The following is a 27,097-nucleotide window of genomic DNA, read 5'->3' as shown; positions in this document are numbered from 1 at the left end:
TAGGTAAAAAGCTGAAGGTCAAAATCATGGGATCAGAAAAGTTAGTACCTCAAGAGGTCTATATGTTTTACACATGTGAAATTTGAAAGCCCTACGACAAAGCATTCAAAACTGAAAATAAAGTTTTATAAAAGTAAGACAAAAAAGGTCAAACTCTAAGGTCAAGATCAAAAACTCACAAAAGTTGGTATTCAAAGGTCACACGACATACACATGTACAATATGAAAGCTCTAGTACCAACCAACCATTCAATGATAAAAGTTTGCGGACAGACAGACAGAGAGACAAAATTCATACTCCACCCAATCTCCAATATTATGGGGGCATAAAAAAATAAAAATAGAACATACTTATTATTAAACAAACTTTAAGTATCTATTTTGATTTACTCATATGTGTGGAAACATTATAATTTAAAGCAGACTGAGGCAAATTGTTGTTTTGGATAGAAGATGTATAAGCATAATAAATAAAAGAGTTATTTGATACTTAAGCATGTTTCCATAAAATATTGAAATAAAATCTATATTTTTGAGGGAAAAAATCGCTACTTACACAGTGCATATTGACCGTGTGCTTGAAAACTCGTGTTCACAACGGAATATTGAGATACGGCACCATGGATTTTGGCGAAGACAACATTGTTAGAGGTGACTACCAGTTGAACTGGTGGTAATTTTGGCGCCTTTGCCAAAGTGATATTAATCAGTTCCTGTTTGGGTGTATTCCATAACACACGAGAACTGCTTATGGTAGCCTCTTTATAAAATCTCATTCTGAAGTCTGCGTTAAATTTTACTGCCGAGTCTAACTAAAAACAGATTTTTTAAAAATTTTAATTTCACGACAACATTCGTTGAAACATTCTATTCATCACATCATATCTGGCACAACAGTATAAATATACTACCTGGGAGACATAATGCTTAAGCACTGGTTTGTTGTCGATTTTGTATATGAGCAGGTCACTAAAAATACAAAATGAGATTCTTTGTTAACTCTAAAGATTTCTTTGTTGAAGGAAAGAGAATAATAAATATCTAAATGTGCATGGTGTACTTACAAAACATAATTAATTTGGGTAACGCTGTAACAAGATAGGCAGTCCCAAGTAAAGGTTTTATCTAGAGTGTCTGTTAGGTTCGAATAACTGCTATTTTCTTCCATGTCCCATTTTATCAAATTCTTCAGTCCTGTGTATCTGTGCAGAGTGATATTTGACTTTTCCCTGTCAGTCTCCTTGTCTAGATTGTAGTGGACTTTCAAAGAAACATTTGCGTGCCAGTCCACATTGTTAAGTAGGTCTGTTAACATATTAGAAAGGTATCTCTTCTGGCGTTTTTTGTTATCCACATGCGTAGTGTATTGAAGATGTATGTTTGCCTCTTCAAGTATGTCCAGTGGACTATAAAATAAGCATACAAGAAAAAATCAAAGTGTATGGGCCAGTCAAGAAATATCTGAGCCTTTACTATCTATTTCAAAAAGAACTAATTTGTTTATCTCTCACCTCACAGTTTCAGTTAAAATGTCTATACGCGTGTTTGTGGGATGGAATAACTTCTTAACTTTTGCATAAATTCCATTTTCAGCTGGTCTTTCCTTTCCCAATGTACAGTTCCATTTTCTGCCTCCTAGTAGAATCTGACCTTCTTTCCAGTCGGGTTTGTTGTCATTTTCTTTGAAAGCAATCATTATCAATCCATGCCGACAAAGAATTCTCTGTTGTAAAAAATATAAGTTATGTAGAAATCATATTACATATGTGGGGGTTATTTCAATGATAAGGGATACTGCATTGTTAAATCTAAATGGAATTTTTATACAGGTTTTGGTACTAGCGTACACTTTCTTGTCTCTCATTTACTTGTTACTGTCTTTAAACACGAAAACTCGTATGTTTACATGAAGTTATGAACTGATCACACTGTAAATAAATAGGGAGGAAAATAAAATATATAATTTTGATACTTTCTTTAATCTTACCTTGATAGATTCTGTTTCGTCTACGTCGATTATTTCTGCAAATCGACCACGGCTGTTCAGTATAAGTAATTCTCCATTCTCATGTTCGTATTGTACTTCGTGGTTAAATGAATTGCAATGAAAAATATCAATACAAAGGAAAATAATGAAAAGAAACGAAAACATAGCTTTTCACTTTTGTTAAAGGAAATGAAAGATATTTTCAACACGTTTCTTGTCTTTACAATTTCAACGGTTGGGGGCGGAGCGAATGGTTTGCCCTCCTACTAACAATGACATCACCTGTAAACCTTATCGCTATTGATTAAGCTATATTGCCTAATAAAAGTAAAAAGGTTTTTTGAAGGAATATTAAGATCGATCTGTTCGTTGTTTTCACCTTTTTTTTTTTTTTTATTAAATATACTTCTTTGGAATCTCTAATATTTAAGAAATTATATAATTGCTAGAACAATTTTACTTTTCAGAATTTCTGTCAACACGTTGCTCGAATATCTGTTTTGTATCTCTTCGTAATATACGACAAATTTATCACAATTATCATTATCTTATGATTTTTAAACTGTTTCCAAAATGTTTAAATATATAAAGAAACCAAAAAATTTTGATACTTGCAATGCAGGAAGGAAAGACCTTCTCGGACAAATGCCTGGTAAAGTACCATAATCTTTTTGGGAGGAAACATGTTAAAGAAGCAATAGTTTAATGGCAAATTCTTGGGGAGAAAATTATACATTATTGAGGAACATGTTGTCTGACCTTAAATAGTATCATTTGTGTTCATGTTTGCCTCAAATACTTTCAAGGTAAAACATCAAGTTTATCTGTTTTTGCAGCCTTGAGATATACTCGACTTTTGAAGTGAATCTTATAATACTTTTTTTTTTCCAAATAAGTATCTAATTACATAACTATTCTATCTAGAATTAATATATATTGATATTAGATCAATATAATTTTAATAATCTAATATACGGTACTTAAACTAATGCGATTGCATAACATTTTCAAGGTAAATTTGAAAAATAAACCTTATTGTTCATTACAGGTGAATGTTACTTTAAAAAGTAAAGCAACGTTATCAGTTTAATCTTGGCATTGCAAGGGTATATAAAATCTATTTCACCTGATAAGATCAGTTTGTCATTAAATGGCCAACGATGTGGCTGGTTCTTGTCGTATGGGCGTGTAGCTCTACAGCAGCATTGTCTGTTGTCTGCAATGATAAACCAATCTGCACTCCGCTGCCTTGGTCACCCTGGGGTGCTTGTAGTCAGACATGTGGTATGGGATCACAAATAAGATAGCGCGAAATATGCGGCAAACCAGAGTGGACAGATGTAGAGAAAGAGTCCAGATGCGGAAAACTTGTGACAAAGCAACATAAACAATGCACCGGAAAATGTCTGAACGAAGGAGTTCTTCTTAATGGCGAATGCGTTTGTAAAAATGGAAAAAGAGGGACTTGTTGTCAAAAATGTAAGTGGTTTGATATAAAAAAAAATTATGTGTAGGTAAATTAGTATTCATGATAATATTTGCACCCCTTTTGATTTTGATGTACATGTACTTCTAATTCTTGCCCTCTGCATGTGTTTGTGTGAGTGTGTGTGTGTGTGTGTGTTTGAGAGAGAGAGAGGGGGCGTGTGTGTGTGAGAGAGAGTTTATTTAAATCTAACTTGAAATTTTGCATTATACCTAAATCACATGACTTCGAGGTTGGCATACCAGAATATTTGCCCAAAGGTGAAGGAAAGCCCAGGAGTGTTATGTCACCCGATGTCGAAGCACTTATAACTGTATTATAACTGTATGTTTTCGTCTTGTGTCATAACTGTTTCCGGTATGATTCAGCATTCTTTATAATTACATTTGTAATATAATAGGAAAACAAATGAAATATGAAGAAAACGAACAGTATTCAATCTCGAAAGTCCAATGAAACGATACAAATTTGGAGCGGACCAAACACGGACCTCAAAATTTAGATCAGGTGCCATGGAGGAGTAAGCATGCTCGGAAACAATTTGTTACAGGCAATGCACATGTCAAATATGAAAACCCTATCTTTTCTCTATCAAAAGTTATAAGGAAAGATAACATTTTTGAATAGTAGATCAAACTTCAAGATTAAGGTCATGGCGTCAAAAATCATAGTTTATTTAGAAAGGTCTTGTCACAGGAAATACACATGGGTAATATGAAAGCCCTATCTCTTCTCTTTCAAAAGTTATGGCCAACTTAAAGTATTGTTAATATTTTTGAAAAGTAGGTCAAACTTCAAGGTCACGGCGTCAAAAATCATAATGCATTTAGAAAGGTCTTTTCACAGGTAATACACATGTGTAATATGAAAGCCCTATCTCTTCTCTTTCAAAAGTTATGGCCAACTTAAAGTAATGTTAACATTTTTGAAAAGTAGGCCAAACTTCAAGGTCACAGGGTCAAAAATCATAGTATATTTGAAAAGGTCTTGTCACAGGTAATGCATCTTTGAAATATGAAAGTCCTGTCTCTTCTCATTCAAAAGTTATGACCAAGGTTAAAGTTTTTGTGACAGACTGACAGACGAATGAGATTTAATGTCCCCTCCTTTGGCAAAAGCGGGGGGGGGGGGCAATAATGGCCTAAAAAAAATGTTACATACATGCAACTGGTTCCGGTGTGATTCAACATTTTCTCAGGATACATAGTGAAACTTATTACGTTCGTGAAATAATAGGAAAAGGATTACTGCACTTAAGGACATGCGGAATTTGCGACAAAATAAACTTTCAAAACAAGCATTTTTCTTTTCATTGCAAGAATGGTCAACATCCAATTTACAACTTTATGTAATTACGTTTAATAAAAGTGTGTATTTACGAAGTTCGAATCTGTTTTCAAAGGCAGGGGTCATCACAATTTCTTGAATCTCCGTTCGATAATGAGGACGCCCACTTTTTTGCTGACTTTATACATAATCAGCGCATGTTTGTCTATTGTTCTACGTTTAACAGTAGTTGTATATTTGCATAAATGATAATGTGTCAAAAGGAGATTAATAGACAAACATGCGCTCATGGTTAAAAAGAGAACAAACTGCTTCTTCTTACATTCGCTCTCTGTGTTGTAACCAAGGATTTTGACATGCGGAATATTATAATTCACCACGTGATTTCTTACCTCAGGTAACTTTGTGAATACTAAATTCCATCACGTGACTTGTAAGGTAGCATGTTTTGTGCTAACTAGGACACTGTGTTCGAACACGTTAAGTCATCTGGCATTGATATAAAATCTGCTTTAATTACATTGACGTGCTCATATTGTTAATTTCGTTTTGAAACCTTTGTCAGTAGTATATTTGTGCCATCCAGAATGTAGAGGGAGATTGGAAAGAGTGATCACGTTCGCTTTTCCAAACATGTCATTGTTATTTATCAAGTCTAATTTTAGACCCATTCTTACAATGTTAGCTCCACCTCTCATGTATATCTAATGTTCAATCAAGGGCAGGTAAGTGTAAATTCACTATATTTGGAAAGCAGTAAGGACAAAAAACATAAAATCATTTTATTGTATCACAGTCTAAAATCATTTTATGATTTAAATGTGGTTCCAAATTGACAGTATTCATTCATAAACATACAAAAGTGAGACAAGGTTAAGATATAAAAGCAACAGAAGCAACCGAAAAAGACCCAAAAACAGGCGTTAAGTGCAGTCATCCTTTATTCCAAAATGGTATATAAAAATATATTGTAGCCAAAAGAAAACTGTTTACCTCCAAAGAAAAGGCATCGACATTTCTAGAAAAACATCCAACGAGAGTCAAGAGAGAGGATCTGTCTGACCTAAATATCAACGAAGAATGCAGCGAGTCAGCAGGTTGTGATCACGAGGAAGTGAGGGAATATCTAGCTTATTACAAGATGGGAAACGATGTGGTAATATTAAAAATCTATTTATCGTTTTGTATTCAAAAAAGGGCATAAAAATACATATGTAACGTGACTTTATACTATTTTACCTAATTGATCATGGAGAATAGAGCTCAACAATTAATATGCAATATTATTTATCAAAATTTAGATACGATATATCACATCCACATGTGTGCATCTTTTGGACTTTTTAACGGAAAGTTGCAACAATTTTTTTTTATGTGAACTCTGTTTTCTTGCTTTTAATTTTAAATTATACATTTATCGTATTAAACATTAAAATTATTTTCACACAGTGTGGTTGGATGAAAAACAGGCTATGTGATCAACGTGACTGTGGAGCTGGATATAGGTGCATCACGACTGAAGCTAATCATTGTAGCAATTTGAAAAATTACCACGTTGGTTGTGAGGGTTAGTATTTCGATTTCCTTCTATAGTGTATTCATAACTTTGTCCCGCTCTAACTCTGTTATTCTTACAATATGCATCTGTAAACATTAATTTTTTTTTCAACATTGAAAATGATATTCTGTCATTGTGTGAAAGGATATCAAAGTGATACTGTACGTGTACATAAATTGGCGTATTCAAAATTTAGCGCAACCACTGGGTATGGAGTTTTAGGCGTAATAAAAAAAAATATTGATTAGAAATGCGTTCCCTTTCATAAAGAATGTTGCAAAAAACTCCCTGGCCTGCCATAAGATAGAGTAAATAAACCATCCTGATAGAAACTAAAACTGCCAAAGTTTTCCCAAATTGTTCTTAAAATTTGTTTCAATGTATTCGATCTATGACGTTTCAACCGCTTAACTATTACTTCAAACTCACAGCCTATGCCAATGTGTTACAAAAAGACAGAGACAAATGGGAAATCAAAGAAAATGAAATAAACAGAAAATTCAATGATTTGTAGTTCGATATGGAATTTATTCCACTCGTGAGACACTCGCACTCGTGAATATATCAAGAAATTCTGTCTTATTCGTGAAATTAATTCCAGATCAAACTTCAAAACATTGAGTATCCTCTGTATACTAATGCTCATTGAGAAGAAAGAGGGCGCTATAAGTGTGGCAAGTTATTTCGCTTCAAAGCCAAATTTTCAAAAAAAAAAAAAAAAAAAAAATTACAGTATACCCCTGCCATGTCATAACCATGAAATAAAAATATTATTTACGAGCAATTTTTAGAGAAAAAAAGAATTATATTTTTTTTCAGCCTTACTTATATTTTTTGTGGAAGGACGAATGGGGAAATGATAAAAATGAAAAGCAACGAAATAATTTGCCAGTCCCCTCATGTCCAAATAGGTGTTAAAGAAGAAAATACAGTTCCAATATAAATCCATCTGGGGTTCTTATTAACTCCTCTATGGATACACTAGATACAAGATGACGTCCGTAAACTATATTCAGATTTCACTCGCATAGTTAGTATCGTACATTGAATTAAAAGTGTTTTTTTTTTCATTTTCTATAAACAGCCATGAAATAGCAAAAACGTGAGTACGGTGGCGGTTCCGGTTGGCGGATCTAAGTTAGTGACAATTTTTAATGAAACTGACAACAAGCAATCGTTTATTGATTTCATAAAACGTCATCACTGAATTATTCAATCAAATCTTATTTAAGAGGGCTGGGTGGTTGTGGCCATTTTCAGACTATAATGATCTCCTTTAGATGAAGAGCTCCATATAAAGATATACAAAAATGATCAAATTTTAATTTGCCAAATGATAGTTGACAGCTTAAGATATCATATCTAAAAAATTAAGTTATATCTGAAGGTTAATTTGTTGACCCCCCAGCCTCCTTAAATGATATAAAAGAAGTAAGTTGTGATAACCGATCAAAAAGGGAAATGTGCAAATTATCTTCGTCATTCACTGATCTTAATATTGACAGAAACTTCTAGAACATCATATAGCATTGAGCCCGATGTTAAACAGAAAAACGAGGCGATTATATCTGCATGAACATAAAAAAGTGTGAATGGTCATTGAAATAATGGCAAATCATTGATAACACTATAAGTTGTGAATATATTTATATATCGAAAGACTATTAGTAGGTTTTCGGTAAAATTTGTAAATTCCTCGCTGAGAATATAGTGGCAACGAACCCGAAGTACAATTTGTACTTCGTAATAAATTCACTTACATGAAAAGCTAATTAAGAAAAATTAATGAATAAGGTATTGTTCAAATGCAATTAAAGCTGTTAAAATTTTGTGCTTTAATCAATACATTTGATTTTTTCTTTCTGAATAAAGTCTTTCGTATCAAATATTCGGCCTATTCAGAGAACATTAAAACCTAATGTTAACCAAAAACAAGAAAAGAAAAAAATCAATTTATCATTAAAATGTGCATAATCGCTGCTTTTATCCTTGACGGAAATGAAATAAGAGCATCTGAAGTACAATATCATCACCTGCATACGGGGTATATATCTCTCAGTTAATTCGATACGCAAGAGCATGCTCTACGTATGTACAATTTTTAAAACGAGGTAAATTATTGACAAATAAGTTGATGAAACAAGAATATCAGCTGTCTCGTTTAAAGTCATCATTTCGTAAGTTCTATGGTCGATACAATGACCTTGTCAGCAAATACAATTTATCATTGAGTCAAATGCTGACTGACTAATACTAATTGTTAGGCCATTATTTACACACTGAATTGTCGACGGATTTTCCCATTATTTCCCGATCATGACAAGGAGCACACGGCGGGTGTGACCGGTCGGCAGGGAATGCTCACTCCTCCATGGCACCTGATCCCACCTCTGATGTTTGGAGGTCCGTGTTTGCTCTGCTCCTATTTTGTATTGTATAATGGACTTTTGAGCTTGAATACTGTTCGTTATCTCCATATATTTCATCCATAACATAGTATAACAGGTTTCACAATAAACGTCAATATTAATGAAATTGTTATTTTTCAAGTTTTTACAAAAGGGGGGTAATGATGTACATCTACTTCTGCTCCAAAGCAAAATGCGGGATTTTGAACAAAGTATTCCTTCCTGCTATAAGCCTGTAGGCAGTCAGCAGAAACTACAATATATGTTATTGGAATGTTTCTGTCGATAGTGGCATAAATTCAATTCCCCGCGGGATTTCATCTAGTTTTTTTCTTTTCTGAGATATGTGCAAAAGAAATATTCAAAGGCTTTAGCGGAAGTGACACCAATTGACAGAAAGTAAGGTGGGGAGTTTTGGGTGAAGACGATACTCGATATGAAAAACAATATGAACTCTGTGACATTAATGATTCAATTCCATGCAAATATTTGTGGAAAAAAAGCAATTTTGACAACTTCCTGTTTGGCCGGAAATGACGTCATTCTACGTACTTTGACAATCTCACTAGCCGCTATTTGTGATTTTGAACGTCTTTGATGTATTAAAATTCCAAATACTTTTTGAGATATCGAGAAAAAAAATTGGCCCCTCTAATCCTCTTATGTTAGGTGCCAGCCCATTTCTGTGATATCATTTGAAAGATCTTGTTTCTGCATTACTTTTGTTCTATATGCTTTAACGAAATATTTACAGGTAAAGAGATATCTTAGGAAAAGTGATAAAAATTCTGAAATTATCAATATGTATTTTTTCGGGCCATAGCGAGCGTCGACGTTTGGTACTTTCGGTGCAAGTGAACAGCGTACTACAGATCTATATATGTTGCTCTTTCTTCACTGAATGTTTCAGGTTTTTGTGAAAAGTGGTTTATTAGAAAACTTAAGGACAATCTGACCCTGAAAAAATCACTAATTCGCGGAAAACTCCGGACCGAAAGTGACGTCATCAAAATAAAAAAAAAGCTGTTTTAGATTTAAGGAATGTTTTTAAGTTTTGTGCGAGTTATTGGTGTGTAAATCACACAGACTTGTCACGTAGGCATATTTCATGAAGCGCGCTAGCGCTTCATGAAAAATATGCCTACGTGGAGGTCTCTGTGATTTACACACCAATAATTCACACTAAACTGAAAAACATTCCTTATATTTACATTTTACAAGTTTAAAAGCACCAATAATATACTCAATATTTGAATTTCTTGCTGCCCTATATCGTTAAATTTTTATTCACGTCTCTGTAGTCTCATTGTGACGTCACTTTAACGCGAGTTTCACCGTGTATATATACACAAAAATGACTTTCAAATCAATTTCACAGTTGGCTTAGTAGAAAATCATAGCAAATGTAAATATTTTTTGATGGTCACGTTACGCTATGTTTGCTCTATGTTTGTGACGTCACAATGTGAAAATGACGTCAATAAGTAGATGAGTTGTGATAAAAAATGGTTGACTTAGTCGTACTCGAGCAACGAACGGCTTAAAAGTTTAACGTATATCTCGGAAATTCCTTTGCAGTAGCACATATATATGTGTGTGTGAGTGTGTGTGTGTGTGTGTGTGTGTGTGTGGTCTCAATATGCGGGGGTGTATACTATGTTGTGCACGGGGTGTATGCTTTCGAAGGCGGTTGAGGTATGTTTTTGTCCTATTTTTCAATTTAATGGATATACATCGGGTCCAACAGGTTGCATACACCCCGGACACAACATTGATTTTTCGTTTTATTAACAGACACGCCCGCGTGGCGCAGTGGTTAGAGCGTCTGCTCTAGAGTCGCGGAGTAAGGAGTTGATCCTTACGTCGAGGGTTCGAATCCCACTGTGGGACGTGGAGACCGGTCCTTCGGATGAAACTGTATAAACCGAGGTCCCGTGTCGCAGTAGGTGCTGGCACGAAAAAGATCCCTCACTGCTCAATGGACCTATGTTCCGAGTATAGGACAAAATTTGCAGCTCTCCACCGGCAAGTGGTGGCGTCTCCATATGAGTGAAAAATTCTCGAGAGGGACGTTAAACAACATACAAACAAACAAATATTAACAGACAATTTATATATACGTTTATGTAGATAACATGTATTTAACAGTAATATGAAAGTGTTGATAAAGCGAAGCTTTGTTCTGATATTTCATCAAACACAATGTATTTGCGTAGGGAAAAACCCTTTCCAAACCCACACCCAATCAATTTTGGCAAACCCAACCCCCACCCAAAGTTTGCCTGTTTTCCTTTGGAATAGATTACACAAAGTTATATAGAAAAAATCGTTTGTGATAATAATATAAATGTTATACATGTACACTTTTTTTGAAAATTTCTAGACCAGCGCCTGTCATTGAACTTGCGTCACTCTACCTATACTAGTTTTACCGTTATCATTATTTGACTGCACACGTTGTACACATCATTATATCAGTAGGAATTCATTCATTGTGTGTTTTAATTGGATTATATTTTATGAAGTAGGAGTACCAATGTAGCGGGTATTCCCGGCAATGATGGAAAACACACTTGTAGCTTTTTAAATTTTCCTTTTTATTATGGTGACATGTCTAGTTGATGATAAATGGATAATGGAAAATGGACTAATGGAATAATGGAAATGTCCTGCAATATACAAATTGCGTCATAAAAATATGTACAAACAATATATCAATTATCTAATATTCTGATCATAAAAATATAACAAATTATCTGTCTTCCCTTTTACAATTAATTATCATATTTATCAATTTAACTACGTATGATAAAATGAAGATATTCTGTACAAGGGAGTTAACTCTTACAACATAATTACTCTTAACAGTCTTGTGAAGAGTTATCTTTCTTTTATGTTTCTTTACAAATCATAAAAATATAAATACAGATAGACATACCAATTTATGGAATTGAACTTTCTCCAATTTCAATTATTTATATGGTTTACTTATGGTGTTACCTATGTACAATAAATAAAATAATCAGGATTTGTTCTTTACAAATACCTTTCTCATAACCAATATATATTTAAATTAGTTTATCAAAATATTCACATCAAAATATTTCTAAGTATATATACAAATTAATTAATAAGAAAACTCCATCAGATTTATCTACATCTGATTATACAGACAGATAATTCAATATGTTAACATTTAAAAGTAAAATATTCTGTTTTCCACCTTTATAACACAATATTATGGAAAACATATCTTAAGGCATAAAAAGGTAAAAACTTACATTTTCAGGAACTGTCTTAGGTCTTCAGAAATAAATAAAGTCAGCAGCTTAAACTGTATGTCTTACACCATGAAATCTTGAGCTAAATCTGAATAAAACTCAGTACCCCACAAAGACCAAATTTACAACCAATGAAATCTATCCATTTCAAAATCTGACCAATAGATGTGTGTGTGGTCATGTAAAAGTATATGTACAGGTGTGGATCCAAAGGGGTGTATAACTATGTCACTAAATACCCATGTTAGTAAAGAATGAACAGAATGAAACTTTAATAGAAAACTTATCATTTATGCATTTATAACATATTAAATAGTTTATTTAGTTTATTTAATTTATATTTCATATTTATTTTATTTCATTTAAAATCATTTCAACTTTTATTATTTTTAATAAAAGTACCTCTACTACACCAATAACAGGCGGTAAATATAAGTTAAGATATAGAACGGGGTAAAAAAAAAAGCATATTGTTTTTGTCCTGTCTGTCCGTTTGTCTGTTTGTCTGTCTGTTGTCAACTTTAACCTTCGCCATAACTTTTGAACCATGAGTGATAGAGACTTCATATTTGGAATGCTTACTCCACTAATTGAGCCCCCCCAAATGACACCAAGGTCAATGACCTTGTGACCTTGACTGTGACCTATATGCTAAAAATAGCTTTTTCGAACCTTCGCCATAACTTTTGAACCATAGGAGATAGAGACTTCATATTTGGTATGCATACTTCACTCATTAAGTTCTTTCAAATAACACCAAGGTCAATGACCTTGTGACCTTGACTGTGACCTATACGCTAAAAATAGCTTTTTCGAACTTTGTTGCCGCCGGGTGCATAGTGTTTCACAAACACATCTTGTTTTGTTGTTGATTTTGGTAAAATTTTGTGATTTCGAATGATCCAAAAATTCTTTTCATCTTCTTCTCAAGAACTGCCAGGCCATTTTAATCAAAATTGCCTCAAAGTATCTTTTGATGAAGGAGATTTAATAAGATTGTTCAAATGAAGGGTCAACCCTCATTCAAGGGGAGAAAAGAATGAGTGAAAATTGAATGGTATATTTCAAAAATCTTCTTTTCAAGAACCACTGGTCCAAAAAGTTTTAACATTGTTTAACTTATGTGAAACTTCATCACAAAGTCAAGCTTGTCTAAACCATGACCTCCAGGGGAAGGGTGGGACCACAAAAGGAAACAAAGTTTTACATTGGAATGTAAAGGGAAAAAAATCTTCAAAAATCTTCTCAAGAGCCACTAGGTAAGAAAAAAATGAAACTTAAGGATGATGTTTACTCAGGGTTTTGAATGAGAGAAACGGAATGCTATAAAGTACATGTTAAATAAAAAAATGTCCTAAATAAGCAAAATAACCAAGTTATAACTCAATATCAATTTAAAAATTTAATATTTTATTATTTGTAGAAAATATGCAAGAACAAAAATAAATCATGTAATGATGCAGAGGAAATTCGGACTAAACTTCAATTTTTCATTTTTATAATATTTGTTTTTCTTGCAATATCATTCACAAAGTTAAGATTCTATGTGTTTTTAAGCATAATTTTGCAAATATTATGTTAAAGTCCCTGTATTATTTAAAATAATTAAATGACATGCAATGAAGAATTTCAAAAATATGAACGAAAACCACTCCAGACAACATATCTCAATAATTTGATCATTGACCTCATATAATTTTTATACCAGCAGAATAAGAGCAACAAAAGTAAACTGGGGCCATAAATAATTAAGAGTTCTTATCATTCAGATTTTTGAAATATTGGATAAAAAACGGGTAAAAATTAGAAAACTGACAGAGGAAATTCGGAATGTAATAATTCACAAATTTATGGCTCAAACTATAATTGCTTATTTACATTTAGCAAAACTATTCGATTCCTATTATATTTCGTTATTGAAAGAGTTTGGTTGCTTTTAATATTTTGTGAGTGAAGAAAATATTGGACAGAGTGTGAAAAATTGAGGTATTTTCCGAGAAAAACCTCGGGGCCACTAGCATGAAAAGTAGGTCATTGACATAGTTATTTGGAAGTGAATAATAATACTACCATTATATGTCTACAATGTACAATAGGTGGTTTTTCGTTTTTATCAGTGGAATTTTTTGTCATGTGAGTAAACGTCGTCCTTAAGCGAAAGCTCCATAACATAGTGACCGTTTATGGTAGGACAGTCGGTAGAGCGCTCGCTCCGTGATCGGGTGGTCATGAGTTCGAATCTCGGCTGCGACTGACCTAAGTCGATAAATAATGGGTAGCAACTGTTCCTTCGTCATGCGCTCGGCACTTTGAAGTGAAAGTTGCGGGTCCTTCGGATGAGACCTTAAAATCCGAGGCCCCATGTCACGGCAGGCGTTGGAACGATAAAGATCCCTCACTGCTCAATGGCCCTGAGTGCCGATTAAAGGTCAGAATTTGAAGCCGTTCACCGGTATATGGTGACATCTCTATATGAGTGAAAAATTCTCGAATGGGACGTTAAACAACATACAATCAATCAATCAAACATAGTGTAGAATCAAATTTGTTATTTCAAAACTCTTCTCCTCCTTCAGCCTTGATCAAATTTCATTAATACTTGTCGCACAAGTAGACTCTACTAAGAAAAGATATTTTTGTGAAATTCATTCAAACCGCTACTTCTTCTATAGCTTTGGTTTTATTCCAATGACTTGGTGCACAAAGAATGATGTTGCCAGGGCCATGGTTACTAAAAGTAACTAGATGCTGTCCTGAGACAGTAATACCCGCACTAAGGTGTTTGCCTCTAAATGCACACTCCTGCATATTGGGCTTACCAAGGAAAAAGTCAAAATATTTCTTTAATTTACAAAGTACATTTACAATGTATTCGTCAATTCGAGCATACATGTGTAAAAGGCTCAGGTGACCATGTGACCTATGAGCCTCTTATTGGTATTTCCTTTACTTAATTCATTACCAGTCTGAAATAACAGAATTTAATTAATGATGTAAATTAGGTTTTTATAAAAGGAGGATATAAATTTTTGGCCCATAATTGGAACTTTTTAAATTTATTTTCTCAACAACAAATAATATTATTTTAGTAATAGCGTTTTTGATGAATTTATCAAAATATGCAAACTTTTTATTTAGTATTTGATTAGGCAAAAACCTCCTTGAAAAGCCATACCCAATCATTTTTGTCAGCCCCTCCCCCCCCCCCCCCCCAATCACACACACACACACACACACACAAATTGTATGTTTTTGGAAATAGGCCTAGATGGCAAAGTTATGTTAAAACATCGTTTGTTATGATAATTTAAAATTTGTTCTTGTACTGTACATGTATGTGAACACCTTTTTGAAAATTTCTACATCACATTGGGCTTGCGTCACCCTACTAGTACTAGATTTACCATTATCATTGCACATGGTGCAGCGTGGTGTAAACATCATTACATGTATATCAGTAGAAATTAATTCATTCTATGTTTTAATTGGATTATATTTCATGAAGTTGACAGAGCTTATGACAGTCGGTAAGTACAAGTTTAAGTATTGATTGGGGTAAAATAACCGAAATGCAAATGGTTAGGTAAAAGTTTAAAAAGGATCAAAGATCATCGAATGCCACAATAGACGAATTTCACATTCTGAAGAGTTATCTCCCGTTGTCGTCATTACATCCAGTTACAGGCACAGATCCAGGAATTTTTTTCCGGGAAAAAACAAAACAAAACAAACAAACAAAATAAACACAATGATGGTGGGGTTCATGTTTTTAAAGGGGGGGGGAGGGCGTCCAAAGTCATTTTTTATTTGCTTCTGTAAATCAGTATATAGTCCTATTTAAATAACTCTGCAAATTCCGGGGGGGGGGGGGTCCAATCTCCCTAGCCGCTCCCAGTCCCTGAAATGACAAATGATCATGTGACTCCAAAATAGTAGAAAACTTTTCCAATTGACTATACATAATTTTGTTTCTTGTGTTATTTTGTTTTGTACATCTAATGGTTTAAGGTTATGAACCCTTGGAGGTCATCCCCACTCTCTTAATGAACTAGAAATGTTCGCAATATGACTACATCAAATTAAATAAAAGTGCATCAATGATAAGATTGCTTGACATTTCATTCATGAATTTGGGTCAACCCATGTAGAATTAGGAATGAAAATCATTCAAAGAGATGGACCATTAAACTATTTGTATATATTCACATTTTTTATGTCAAAACAAAGTATTAGTTTCATGAACAAACAGGGGAAGGGGCGAGGGGAAGGAGTTATCTCTTTACGTCTTAATTGTTGAAAACTCCTATAATGAATGTTAACCTCAAATCCGGCTTGTACGTCTACATTAATTTTAAGTGGTGGTGTCTCCACATGAGTGAAAAATTCCCGAGAGGGACATTTAACAACAAACAAACATTAATGACTTAAAAAACACAATATACATGTACATGTTTATTAGTCAACGGATATACTTCTGGTCATATCTCTAGTTCTCCCTTGAATCAGAAATGAATGATATTTATTTTAAGAATCATTAAGAGTTGAAAAAGGTGTGCATTTTAAAATTGACTAAGCTCTGTGGTTGAATTAGCTATACCAGTTTAGCTTATTTTGCTCAAAGCACCTTGATTAACTATTTTTAATCATACTGTTTTCTTAAATGTGAAGTTTTTTTAAACATGGATACAAGTCATACCTTTTCAGCTTCTGAAAACAATGCATGAAAAAAAAACCGCTTTTCAAATACTGTAACTCTTTCCAAGTACTTGTGTTTTTAGCTCACTTGAGTTTTTCTGGTTTTCTGATCACATTTTGTCTGTCATCCACCTGTCCGCCTGTAAACTTTTCACATTTTTGTCTTCTTCACTAGAACCGCTGGGCTAATTTCAACCAACCCTGCCACAAAGCACCTTCGGGTAAAAGGGATTCAAGTTTGTTCAACTGAAGAGTCACACCCTCTTTCAAGGGGGGATAATCAAGAATTAGTGAAAATTTGGTGGTATCATTTAAAAAAGTCAAAAACCACTGACTGGGCCCAAAAGTTGAAACTTTCTTTACATAGACTTAGTGTTGATTCAAATTTGTTCAAATTATGACCCACTGGGGTAGGGTGGGGTCACATATGGGGATTCAATGATTTACATAGAAAAATGCAGAAGATTTTTTCCATCATAAATCTTCTTCTCAAGAACAGCAAGGGCATTATTGTCATCCGTTTTCGCGAAAGGGACCTAGAGGACATTAAATCTCATTTGTCTGTCAGTCTGTCCGTTTGTCAATCTGTCCGTCTGTCACAATGAATTTAACCTTGGTCATAAGTTTTGAATAATAAGAGATAGGGCTTTCATATTTCAAATACAACATGTACATTACCTATAAGAACTTTCTAAACATACTATGATTTTTGAACCCATGACCTTGAAGTATGACCTACTTTTCAAAAAAATTTAACATTATTTTAAATTGATCATTTTGAAAGAGAAAAGATAGGGCATTCATATAATACATGTATATTACCTGTGACAAGACCTTTCTAAATATATCATGACTTTCGACTCTGTGACATTGACCTTGAAGTTTAACCTACTTTTCAAAAATTTTATATTTCTTTATATCTTTTGATTGAGAAGAGATAGGACTTTCATATTTGACATGTACATTACATGCAACAATATGTTTCCGAGCATGCTATGATTTTTTACCCCTTGACCTTGATGTTTTACCTAATTTTCAAAAATTTTAACTTTGGTGAATACTTTTGAATGACATTTGATAGGGGTGCATATTTGAAACAATATGTCATAAATAATGGCATCCCATCCACTAGGACACGGAAAGCAGAGGACCACAATTCTTTGAATTTGCTTGTTAATCATTATGATATGGAAACATCCTCATATAGTGTAGATTCAAGTTTTTTATGCCCTGCCATGAATATGGCCGAGGCATATAGTGTTTGTCATGTCCGACTTCAACCAAACTTCATATGCTGATAAATACTGATGTAAGCTTTTCAACTGCATCAACCTTTTTGATCTTGACTTTTCCTTTGACCTTGACCTCACTTTTCTTAAATTAGTGTCTAGATCAGTTTTGAATAAACAATTCAAGATATATTTATCAAACTTCATATGCCGATATATACTACTGAGAGCTATCAATACGTTCTATTTCCACTATGGAAGAGTTGAACTTCTTAGTGCGCTCTTTTGTGAAAAAGTCGGAAAACATACAAATCTCGCGGGATTTCTGGGACAAACGTAACATAAACATGTAAACAATATGTTGAATGTCGATGAACAATTCCTAAGAAAATGCAAATAAAATATTTTATTGTTGTGGACTTTATATACATCAAGAGTAGGAATGACAACGATATCAATTTATATCTATTGTTGATCGTATGTATCTATTTATCGTATGGTACATCTTAATACAATACACATGCCTCGGAAATGTATTTTTTATTAATGGATGATAAATTTAGGGTTCTTGCTCTTTGACATATGTCTTTTAGTTCTTCTATTCTTTAATTGGAGTGACAAGTACATTTAACATTTAAAATTGGATTGAGATTGGCATGTTTTGTATTATCCGCAACGCCATGCTGTCCCTGTCAGACGACCAAACGCGCCTCTAATTTTGAAGAGTTTACTAATGGAAATAGAACGTATTGCATCAACTTTTTTTACCTTGACTTTTCCTTTGACCTTGACCTCACTTTTTTTAATTAGTGTTTATCTACGTTTTAAATAAACCATTTATGATATTTTTATCAAACTTCATATGCTTATAGTAAATACATACTGATGTAAGCTTTTCAACTGCATCAACATTTTGACCTCAACCTTTCCTTTGATCTTGACCTCTCTTTTCTCAAATAAGTGTTAAGCTCAGTTTTAAATAAATCATTCAAGATATTTTTATCAAACCTACTATGCTGATATGTATTAGTGAGGGCTATTCAACTGCATCAAAAACTTTTCACCTTGCACTTTCCTGTGACCTTGACCTCCCTTCTTTTTAATTTGTATTTTGCTTAGTTTTAAAGAAACAATCTAAGATATTTTTATGTAAGCATGCACTTATACATAATTTGGTGAGAATTTATCATCTATATCCATTTTTTTAATTTTAGTTTCAATTTCAAAGAAACTGTTCAAGATATTCTCATCAAACTTCATACACTCATACAAATTTTCATGTTGCATTAGTAATATACATTCGGCGGGGCATTTATGTCCTATGGACATATTTCTAGTTTTCAAGTCATGACCTCCAAGGATAGGGTCAGGGATCAATATTTTATATAGGAATAAAAGGGGGAAAAAATCTTCAAAATTCTTCTTTTCAACAACAACAAAAGCATGATTAATATGGAAACATTCCCAAGAAGTGTAGATTCAAGTTTGTACAAATCATGACCCCATGGGTTAGGGAGGGGCCATTTTTTTCCTGTCCCTATTTGCCATCCACATGGAAATGCAAATTTTAAAACCATTTTACACATCCACAGGACAAAATCAATCATCTTCTAAATTATCATGATTTAAGGCTAGTGCATAAAATATAAAGGAAGTTCTGGGAACCAGGGTGTTTAAACATGTTAAATATTTTTTTTTTAAAAATATGACCCCCCTTTGACCCCTAGGGGGGAAATAAAAATTCCGAAACCTTACTGCACATCTACATGACACCACCATCCATCTCCCAAAAGATGATTAGGCTACTGTGTAAAATGTAAGAGGAGTTCAGGGAACCAGGGGCTTTTTGCATAAAAAAAACGTCACTTTTCGACCCCTGTTTGACCCCCAGGGTGAAAATGAAAATTCCAAAACCTTACTGCACATCTGCAGGACACCACTAACCATCTTCCAAAAGATGATAAGGCTACTGTACAAAATGTAAGAGGAGTTCAGGGAACCAGGGGCTTTTTGCATAAAAAACGTCACTTTTCGACCCCTGTTTGACCCCCAAGGTGAAAATGAAAATTCCGAAACCTTACTGCACATCTGCAGGACACCACTAACCATCTTCCAAAAGATGATAAGGCTACTGTGCAAAATGTAAGAGGAGTTCAGGGAACCAGGGGCTTTTTGCATAAAAACGTTATTTTTCGACCCCCATTTGACCCCCAGGGTGAAAATGAAAATTCCGAAACCTTACTGCACATCTACATGACACCACCATCCATCTCCCAAAAGATGATTAGGCTACTGTGTAAAATGTAAGAGGAGTTCAGGGAACCAGAGGCTTTTTGCATAAAAAAACCGTCATTTTTCGACCCCCATTTGACCCCCAGGGTGAAAATAAAAATTCTGCATATTTACATGACACCACCAACCATGATTAGGCTACTGTGTAAAATGTAAGAGGAGTTTGAGAAAGAAGAGTGTGACAGACGGACAGACGGACGGACAGACATGAGTAACAACAATATACCCGAACTTTCTTTAGAAAGTGCGGGTATAAATATTCTACAAACTTTATCAAAAATGCTATTCCTCCAACAGTCTTGGTGCATTTTATACGTCTTTGTACACGAGTACACCATACTAAGATACAAAATTACGTTCAGTTTTAGATTTCAATGAACAGTAATGCCGTGGTTACTTAAAACTGAGAGCATTTTGATTTTTTTTTACGCTACTCCTACTACAGTCAATACAGATTGGAGAATACTAAGATAGATAATTCTATGTGACAATTTTTTTTTTGTCAAACGGTGCTACCGTAGTTACTTAAAATAGAAATTTCTTTAAAATTCTTTCAAAATGATCTTTCAAAATGATACGACTCAAACGGTTTTGGTCCGATTTTGATAATGTTTGATGTTCAAATAGACTTTTCCAAGATAATTTTTTTATATAGGTTTGTTATTTCCAAAAAACATGTTGCTATGGTAACTAAAACAGAAATTTCTTTAAAATTCTTTTAAAAACACTAATCTCACAAAGATAATTTTTTTATAATTACACAACAGAGTAGGACTGGGATTTTACAATTTGTTTATTGATATGTTTTATGATATTTGTGTCATAATAAAATACATATAAGGATATTTTGAATTTGTTATAAAATCTCCTTTTTGTATTAAAATGAAGAAAATATTTCATCACAACTAAGAATAATTTATTAATAGGAGGCATTTACTTGTTGTTCAAGCAAAATTTTTTAACAAAAGTGCTTTCCATATTTCATCTTTAGTATTATATTTAGCAATTTTTTTAACATATAAAATTGAAAATGATAGATAAACAAAGAAAGTAACCAAGACTGAAAATTTGATTGCGGCATTTCGAAAGGAAAACATGACAAGAGTTGGTCATGGTAAAAAGGGAGGGGGTTGAAGATGGGGTGATTGCAGTTCCATTCCTAGACAACATAATATGTCCTTTGAAACTACCCATTATTACCTTTAAATTAATTGTTCAGCTAAATATTTATATCGCAAAAGAGCTTCCTTATATTGTCCTACTGTAAAAATAAGCCGTCGACTATAAAAGTCAGCGCTTCTCGAAAAAGTCCAATAGTCCCTATAAAAATCTATACGAACGCAAACGGTTCATAACTTCATATTCACCGGATTTGAGGCCTTATTCACTGGAGGGTCAGAGCGCATGCAACGGCAATTGTGACGTCAGAAAACGACACCTCAAGTAACGTTGTAAACAATAGTTGAAACGACCGGAGCCAGCTGTGTATCTAACCAGGAAAAACGCTAGGCAAGTCTTTCGCCGAATCATTATCCAAATATTTCGACGGAAAATGATGTCTTACATTCTACGAAAGGGAAACACAGAAGTTATCACTTGTAACTGGGCATTTTTTTTTTCTAGGACAGAAGTTCGTTAATGCAAATGTAGTCATCATGCAGCCTCAATGATTTATATATTCGGATCCGTACTATATAATAAAACAATAATGGACTCCTTTGGTGGTGAATATGGTTTGATATTCACCAGAAGAATATCAATATTGACATCGGCTTCCCCTTGATTAATATAGTTTTATGTTTCGGGTAAATATCAAACCATATTCACCACCACCAAAAGGGGGCCATTATTGTATGCTATTATATAGTGAATTAATAGTCCCTTTATAATCTATACAAATACAAATAGTTCATAATACTACTTATTAACTGGATTAACCGGAGGGTCAGTGCGCCTGCAGAGGCATTTTGACGCCACAATCAACACCTCAATCAACGTTGTAGACAATTAGCCCCTTCACGGTAACTGCGGTACTACTCTTTTGCAGGGCAAAATAATAACGTGTGGCGAAGTTTTTGTTGATAGATATTAGGAATGACTCTAATTCTTGGCCAAATTATTCGAGTATAACCTGGTTTGGGTCAGTTTACGCTTTATAATCCGCGAAGCGGATTATAAAACAGCGTAAACTGACCCAAACCAGGTTATACTCGAATAATTTGGCCATGAATTAGAGTCATTCCTTATAATTTAATTTTAAAATCATTAAATAACTATGGGTGTAAAATTTCGTTACTTTTTATTAGTTCAAATTTGCCGCTCAATAATACAACCATAGTAACGGAAGTAACGGAAGTGATGGGAATCGAGGGGAGGTAAAAACTGATACATAGGCATAGCAGCCATGTTGTTTGGTTACATGTGGTAAGATCGAATTATTGTTTGAATTTAAAGGTACATTTATTAAATCTGGAATTTTCCATGAATCCCGAGGACTGGAAATGAGAGGATTGTATGGATACAGATGATTCAGCTGGTTGTCAGGGGGGTGTGTCCCCATACCAAACCAGGTTATACAGAAATAATTTGTGTTCCTTTTTGGATATTAATCAATCAGAGGCTAGAATACAAACAAAATTAAATTATAATCAAATGACGTTTATTTAACAACTATTTTTGCGTCATTTTTCACCAAACTATATCATTTTGCCCTGCAAAAGAGCAGTACCGCAGTTACCGTGAAACAGTCTTATTGCAACGACCGGAGTTAGCTGTGTATCTGAGCAGGAAAAATGTTAGGCAAACCTATGCTAGGATTATTTTCCAAACATTTCGATGTCTTACGCACGGGGAAAGGAAAATACAGATCTTATAACTTTTAATATGGACATTTTTTTTCAAATACAGAAGTTTGTTAATGACAATGGTGTCCTCATGCAACCTTCAATGTATTATTTATTCAAATCCGGACTTTAATGTAATAAACAATTATGGACGCTTTCGGTAGTGAATATGGGCGAAGCCTCGGTCAATATTGATATTCTGCGCAGCTAGGTTAAGGACGCCCATGGAAAATGAATACAGTGTAAATATTTTTCTAAACAGCATGAGGTTTGATGAATGGTGATTGTGCTATTTGCATTTTTATATATCGAGTCTCTGCTGAGTTCGGCCAAAGTGACATCACTTACATAAGCTGTTTGTCATGTGAAGGTTTAAAATTAGAAAATATATGTACTACTATAAAGATCGTAAAAGTTAAGCAATATACGGGTATCTTTCGCTAAAAAATTTATTCTGTTTTCTTTGAGACACATTCCTTAATATAAAAAGTGCTGGGAGCAACTTCCTCATGCTCAGGAATTGTATAAAAATTAGCATTCTTTTCTATGAACTTTCTATACAGATGTACGACACAATGAAATAATGTTAATTTGCGGATAAGTCAACAGCGCACGAGCAGCTCCCAGCACTTTTCAAAATAGAAGAGATAGTAGCTACATGTGTTTAAAAACTCATAGTTTATAGTGAAGCGGATATCGTTGAACTTTTGATATTTTCAAGGGGCTAAACCTGTCATTCTAGTACGTTCCCGTATAACTGTGCTCCCTACGGCTTTATGTAAAACCTACACCTTTTTATTTTAGTTAAACGATAAAATATTGATCAGTACATTCAGTAAAAATCTATTTTGGTCCAATTATGCTTCTTTCGTATTATTTTTCTTTATTTTTACAAGCTAAGATAAAAGCTAAATCCACGCCTTAAGTACAGAGAAACCGTGTCAAACTAAGAGGTGACGTCATCTCAGTACAGCGAGATCAAGCTGGCTTTCATTCTACAATCGCTAAGTGCTTTAATGGCAGGATAAGTTGCACATTGATTTATTTTAACAATATTTATGAGAAGCAAAAGTATTTGAGTGTGTATAAACAAGAACATATTGTATTTATTCATCAAGATTCAATTGAATTGTTTTAACGTGACGTCATAATAGTTTTCCTAAATACCTAGGAACAGAAATAAGATTTTCAAAGAATTAATACATATATTCACTACAGAATCAAACAGATCCCCTAACCCGGGGCCACATATTTTACAATTTTGGAAGAGGCACCCTTGATCATCATAAATATATACCTGATTTGTTTGCTAAATACCCAGTAGCAGAGAAATAGACTTTCAAAAAAATAATGCACTTTTACTATATAATTGATAGAGTCCTACTCCTGTAGAACCAATCACACACAGGCCATAAATTTCTTTTAGAAGAGGAAACCTTGATCATCATATTCATGCACCTAGTTATCTGCTTTATATGCAGAAGCTCGAGGAGTGAAGATGTTTAAATAATTTTGTATTTTCACTGTATAATCATTATAGCCCCACCCTAACTCTAGAACCCCTTAACCGGGAGCCATGAATTTCACAGTTTTGGTAGAGGTCTCAATGCCTATTACAATCATGCCAATAATTTGACTGCTCGATGTCTGCTTAAGGAGAAGATTCTAAAGTTAGCACTAATTTCGATGGTTTTAACCCCGCTCCACAAACAAAATTCATAATTTCCATTCCTCTTCACTCATAGATGTTCTACGCCAAAATTGGTTGAAATTGGTTCAGCTGTTCCAGAGAAGAAGCTGAAAATTTTCAAATGTTGACAGACGACACCCAACGCACAACAAGGGGCGAAAACAGATCGTAATAGGCCACCTGAGTAACTCAGGTGACTTAAAAGAAAACAAATGAATGGCCAACTTTTTTCAGCTCAGTTCTTATATACTTTCAGATATAAATGAATGTGATAGTAATCCTTGTGAAAATGGCGGTTATTGTCGTAATCTTATAAACAGCTTTTCTTGCGACTGCCTTCCGAACTATTATGGAACTCGATGTGAAAATGGTAAGATTCAAAATTATATATCTGTGTTGTCTATCAATAAGGTGGACCTATTTATGTAATGACTTATTTATGGCATTTATCTCCTGAATTACATGTGTTAAGTATCTGCAATTTTTTTTCATATCATGAAGATCAGAAACCCTTTCTTATAATGTGTATTTAAACAACATTGTCTAACTGGTGTAAAACATTTTGTGATTTTTAGCGTGTGTGAAACCAGAAAATTGCGCCACTGTTCGCTGCACAAGAAGAGAAAATTACTACTGCACAAAATGTGTTCAGGAAAAAAATGATGCAGAACATTCTATTTATTATCATTCCGACGACCATCGAGAATGTTATGGTTGGTAGTATAATACATTGTATTCTTAATGAGAGGTAATTGGAAAATTGAGTATAATTGATAAAATGTGAAGATAACAAACAGTGATCTTTCACAAAAGTCTATATACACAATACAATTTATAAGTAGAGCCAACAAAAAACAGGGGTGAGATCAGGTGCCATGGAGGAGTAAGCTTCCCATGTCGATCGGTCACACTCTCTATGATCGGGTAAACAGGGAAAATCCGTAGACAATTCAGTATGAAAATGAAGGCCTAACACTTTTCTGAAACAGAAAGATCAGTAGCCTTTTCAAATATCGTATAATGCGAAAAGCACTGAAACATACATTAACGTATTTTAGTTATTATATTGCAGCAACATGCTCATGGATACAGAATTGGTGTTGGCCGGGTGAATGTGATAAAAATCTTGCTAAGAACTGTATTTGTAAGGATGGCTTCACCTTGTCAACTTCAAAATCGCACAAAGTTTGTCAGCGTAAGTCCTGTTTTGATTTGCCTTAGAAAAATAAATGATAAGTAACAAAAAGTTTTCCAGTTGGGAAAAATACCAAAAGGAAAACAACTTGAGAAATTAAAGCATTTGCGAACTATGTTTATAGATTAACATAATTTAGCTGTTCATCTTTGTTTTTCTTCAATTATTTATTTATTTTAGTGAATATAAGACCGACCTTGATTACCTGTCGTATGGGGATCCAAAACAGCGGCGGCGAAGTAAGCAATTCATCGCTAGCAGGGTCATGCTTAGATGAAAAATACAATTATACGAAGTTTCTGCCATCTTCTGCGTCTTTCACTTTTGAATTTAGAATCTCAATACCCAAGTCTCCACCAAAGCCATTACATATTTTTGAGTCTGGTTTTGGAATTGTGAATTCGACAGTGACATTATTTAAGAGTGACACTCACGGTATGTTCTGTCTATCCCTTAAAACATTATGCATTTATCTTTGACTCATAAATATAAGAGTAATATTTTAGAGTTAGAATCGCTGAAAATCATATATATATATATATATATATATATATATATATATATATATATATATATATATATATATATATATATATATATATATATATATATATATATATATATATATATATACATACATGTATGTATATATGTATATATATATATATTAGGGATGTTCGAACATTCGAATATTCATTTGAAGAGTTAATATTTGAATATGAATTTACGATTCGAATATTCGGTGTTTTTCAGATTTCACAAAAAAGAGATGCTAAATTTTAATTAGAACAGTGATGGATTTATCCCCGTTATACTTACTAGCGATCCCCCGATTTCTTTCACCACTTTCTTATCTTATAGATCTTCTAAATTATTTCATTTTGAGTAAGGTATAAAAGAAATAACAAGAAATATTAATGTATTATACAAAAATTATTTTAAAAGAGTAATATGATTGGATCTAGAATCGATGATAACAAAATGAAACCCGTCTTGAATGACTAAGAGACGTAAAGAGTGTAGTCATGAAAATAAATTTTATTGATCATTGAATTACAACTTTGATAAAATCAGCCTGTTATAGTGTAAAGGGTTCAATTTCAGAATATTGTAAAGGGTTCAATTTCAGAATAATGCATCAATTAC

The 27,097-nt window shown here is 33.6% G+C and overlaps 2 protein-coding genes across 2 annotated transcripts in view; one reads left to right on the top strand and one right to left on the bottom strand.

The window, feature by feature from the left end:
- Positions 1-548: 548 nt before the first annotated feature.
- LOC133186526 (uncharacterized) lies at positions 549-2,137 on the bottom strand. Its single transcript, XM_061321759.1, has 5 exons — positions 1,988-2,137; positions 1,512-1,723; positions 1,065-1,406; positions 912-969; positions 549-812 (listed from the first exon to the last, which is right to left on the bottom strand). The coding sequence occupies exons 2-5, from the start codon at positions 1,694-1,696 to the stop codon at positions 549-551; spliced, it is 849 nt and encodes a 282-aa protein (XP_061177743.1). The 5' UTR covers positions 1,697-1,723; positions 1,988-2,137.
- A 1,010-nt stretch (positions 2,138-3,147) lies between these two features.
- Positions 3,148-27,097, top strand: part of LOC133186525 (uncharacterized) — a 34,993-nt gene continuing 11,043 nt past the window's right edge. The window contains exons 1-3 of the mRNA XM_061321758.1: positions 3,148-3,271; positions 5,735-5,916; positions 6,210-6,327. Of these exons, the coding sequence (XP_061177742.1) occupies positions 3,148-3,271; positions 5,735-5,916; positions 6,210-6,327 (424 nt within the window). The remainder of the gene's footprint in view (positions 3,272-5,734; positions 5,917-6,209; positions 6,328-27,097) is intronic.

Source organism: Saccostrea echinata, unplaced genomic scaffold (assembly GCF_033153115.1).
Source record: "Saccostrea echinata isolate AGI-Se365-2 ecotype Australia unplaced genomic scaffold, CSIRO_AGI_Sech_v1 ptg000014l, whole genome shotgun sequence".
Lineage (NCBI taxonomy): Eukaryota > Metazoa > Mollusca > Bivalvia > Ostreida > Ostreidae > Saccostrea > Saccostrea echinata.
Note: the sequence above shows the minus strand (reverse complement) of the source record. Positions and strands in the feature narration are given on the sequence as shown.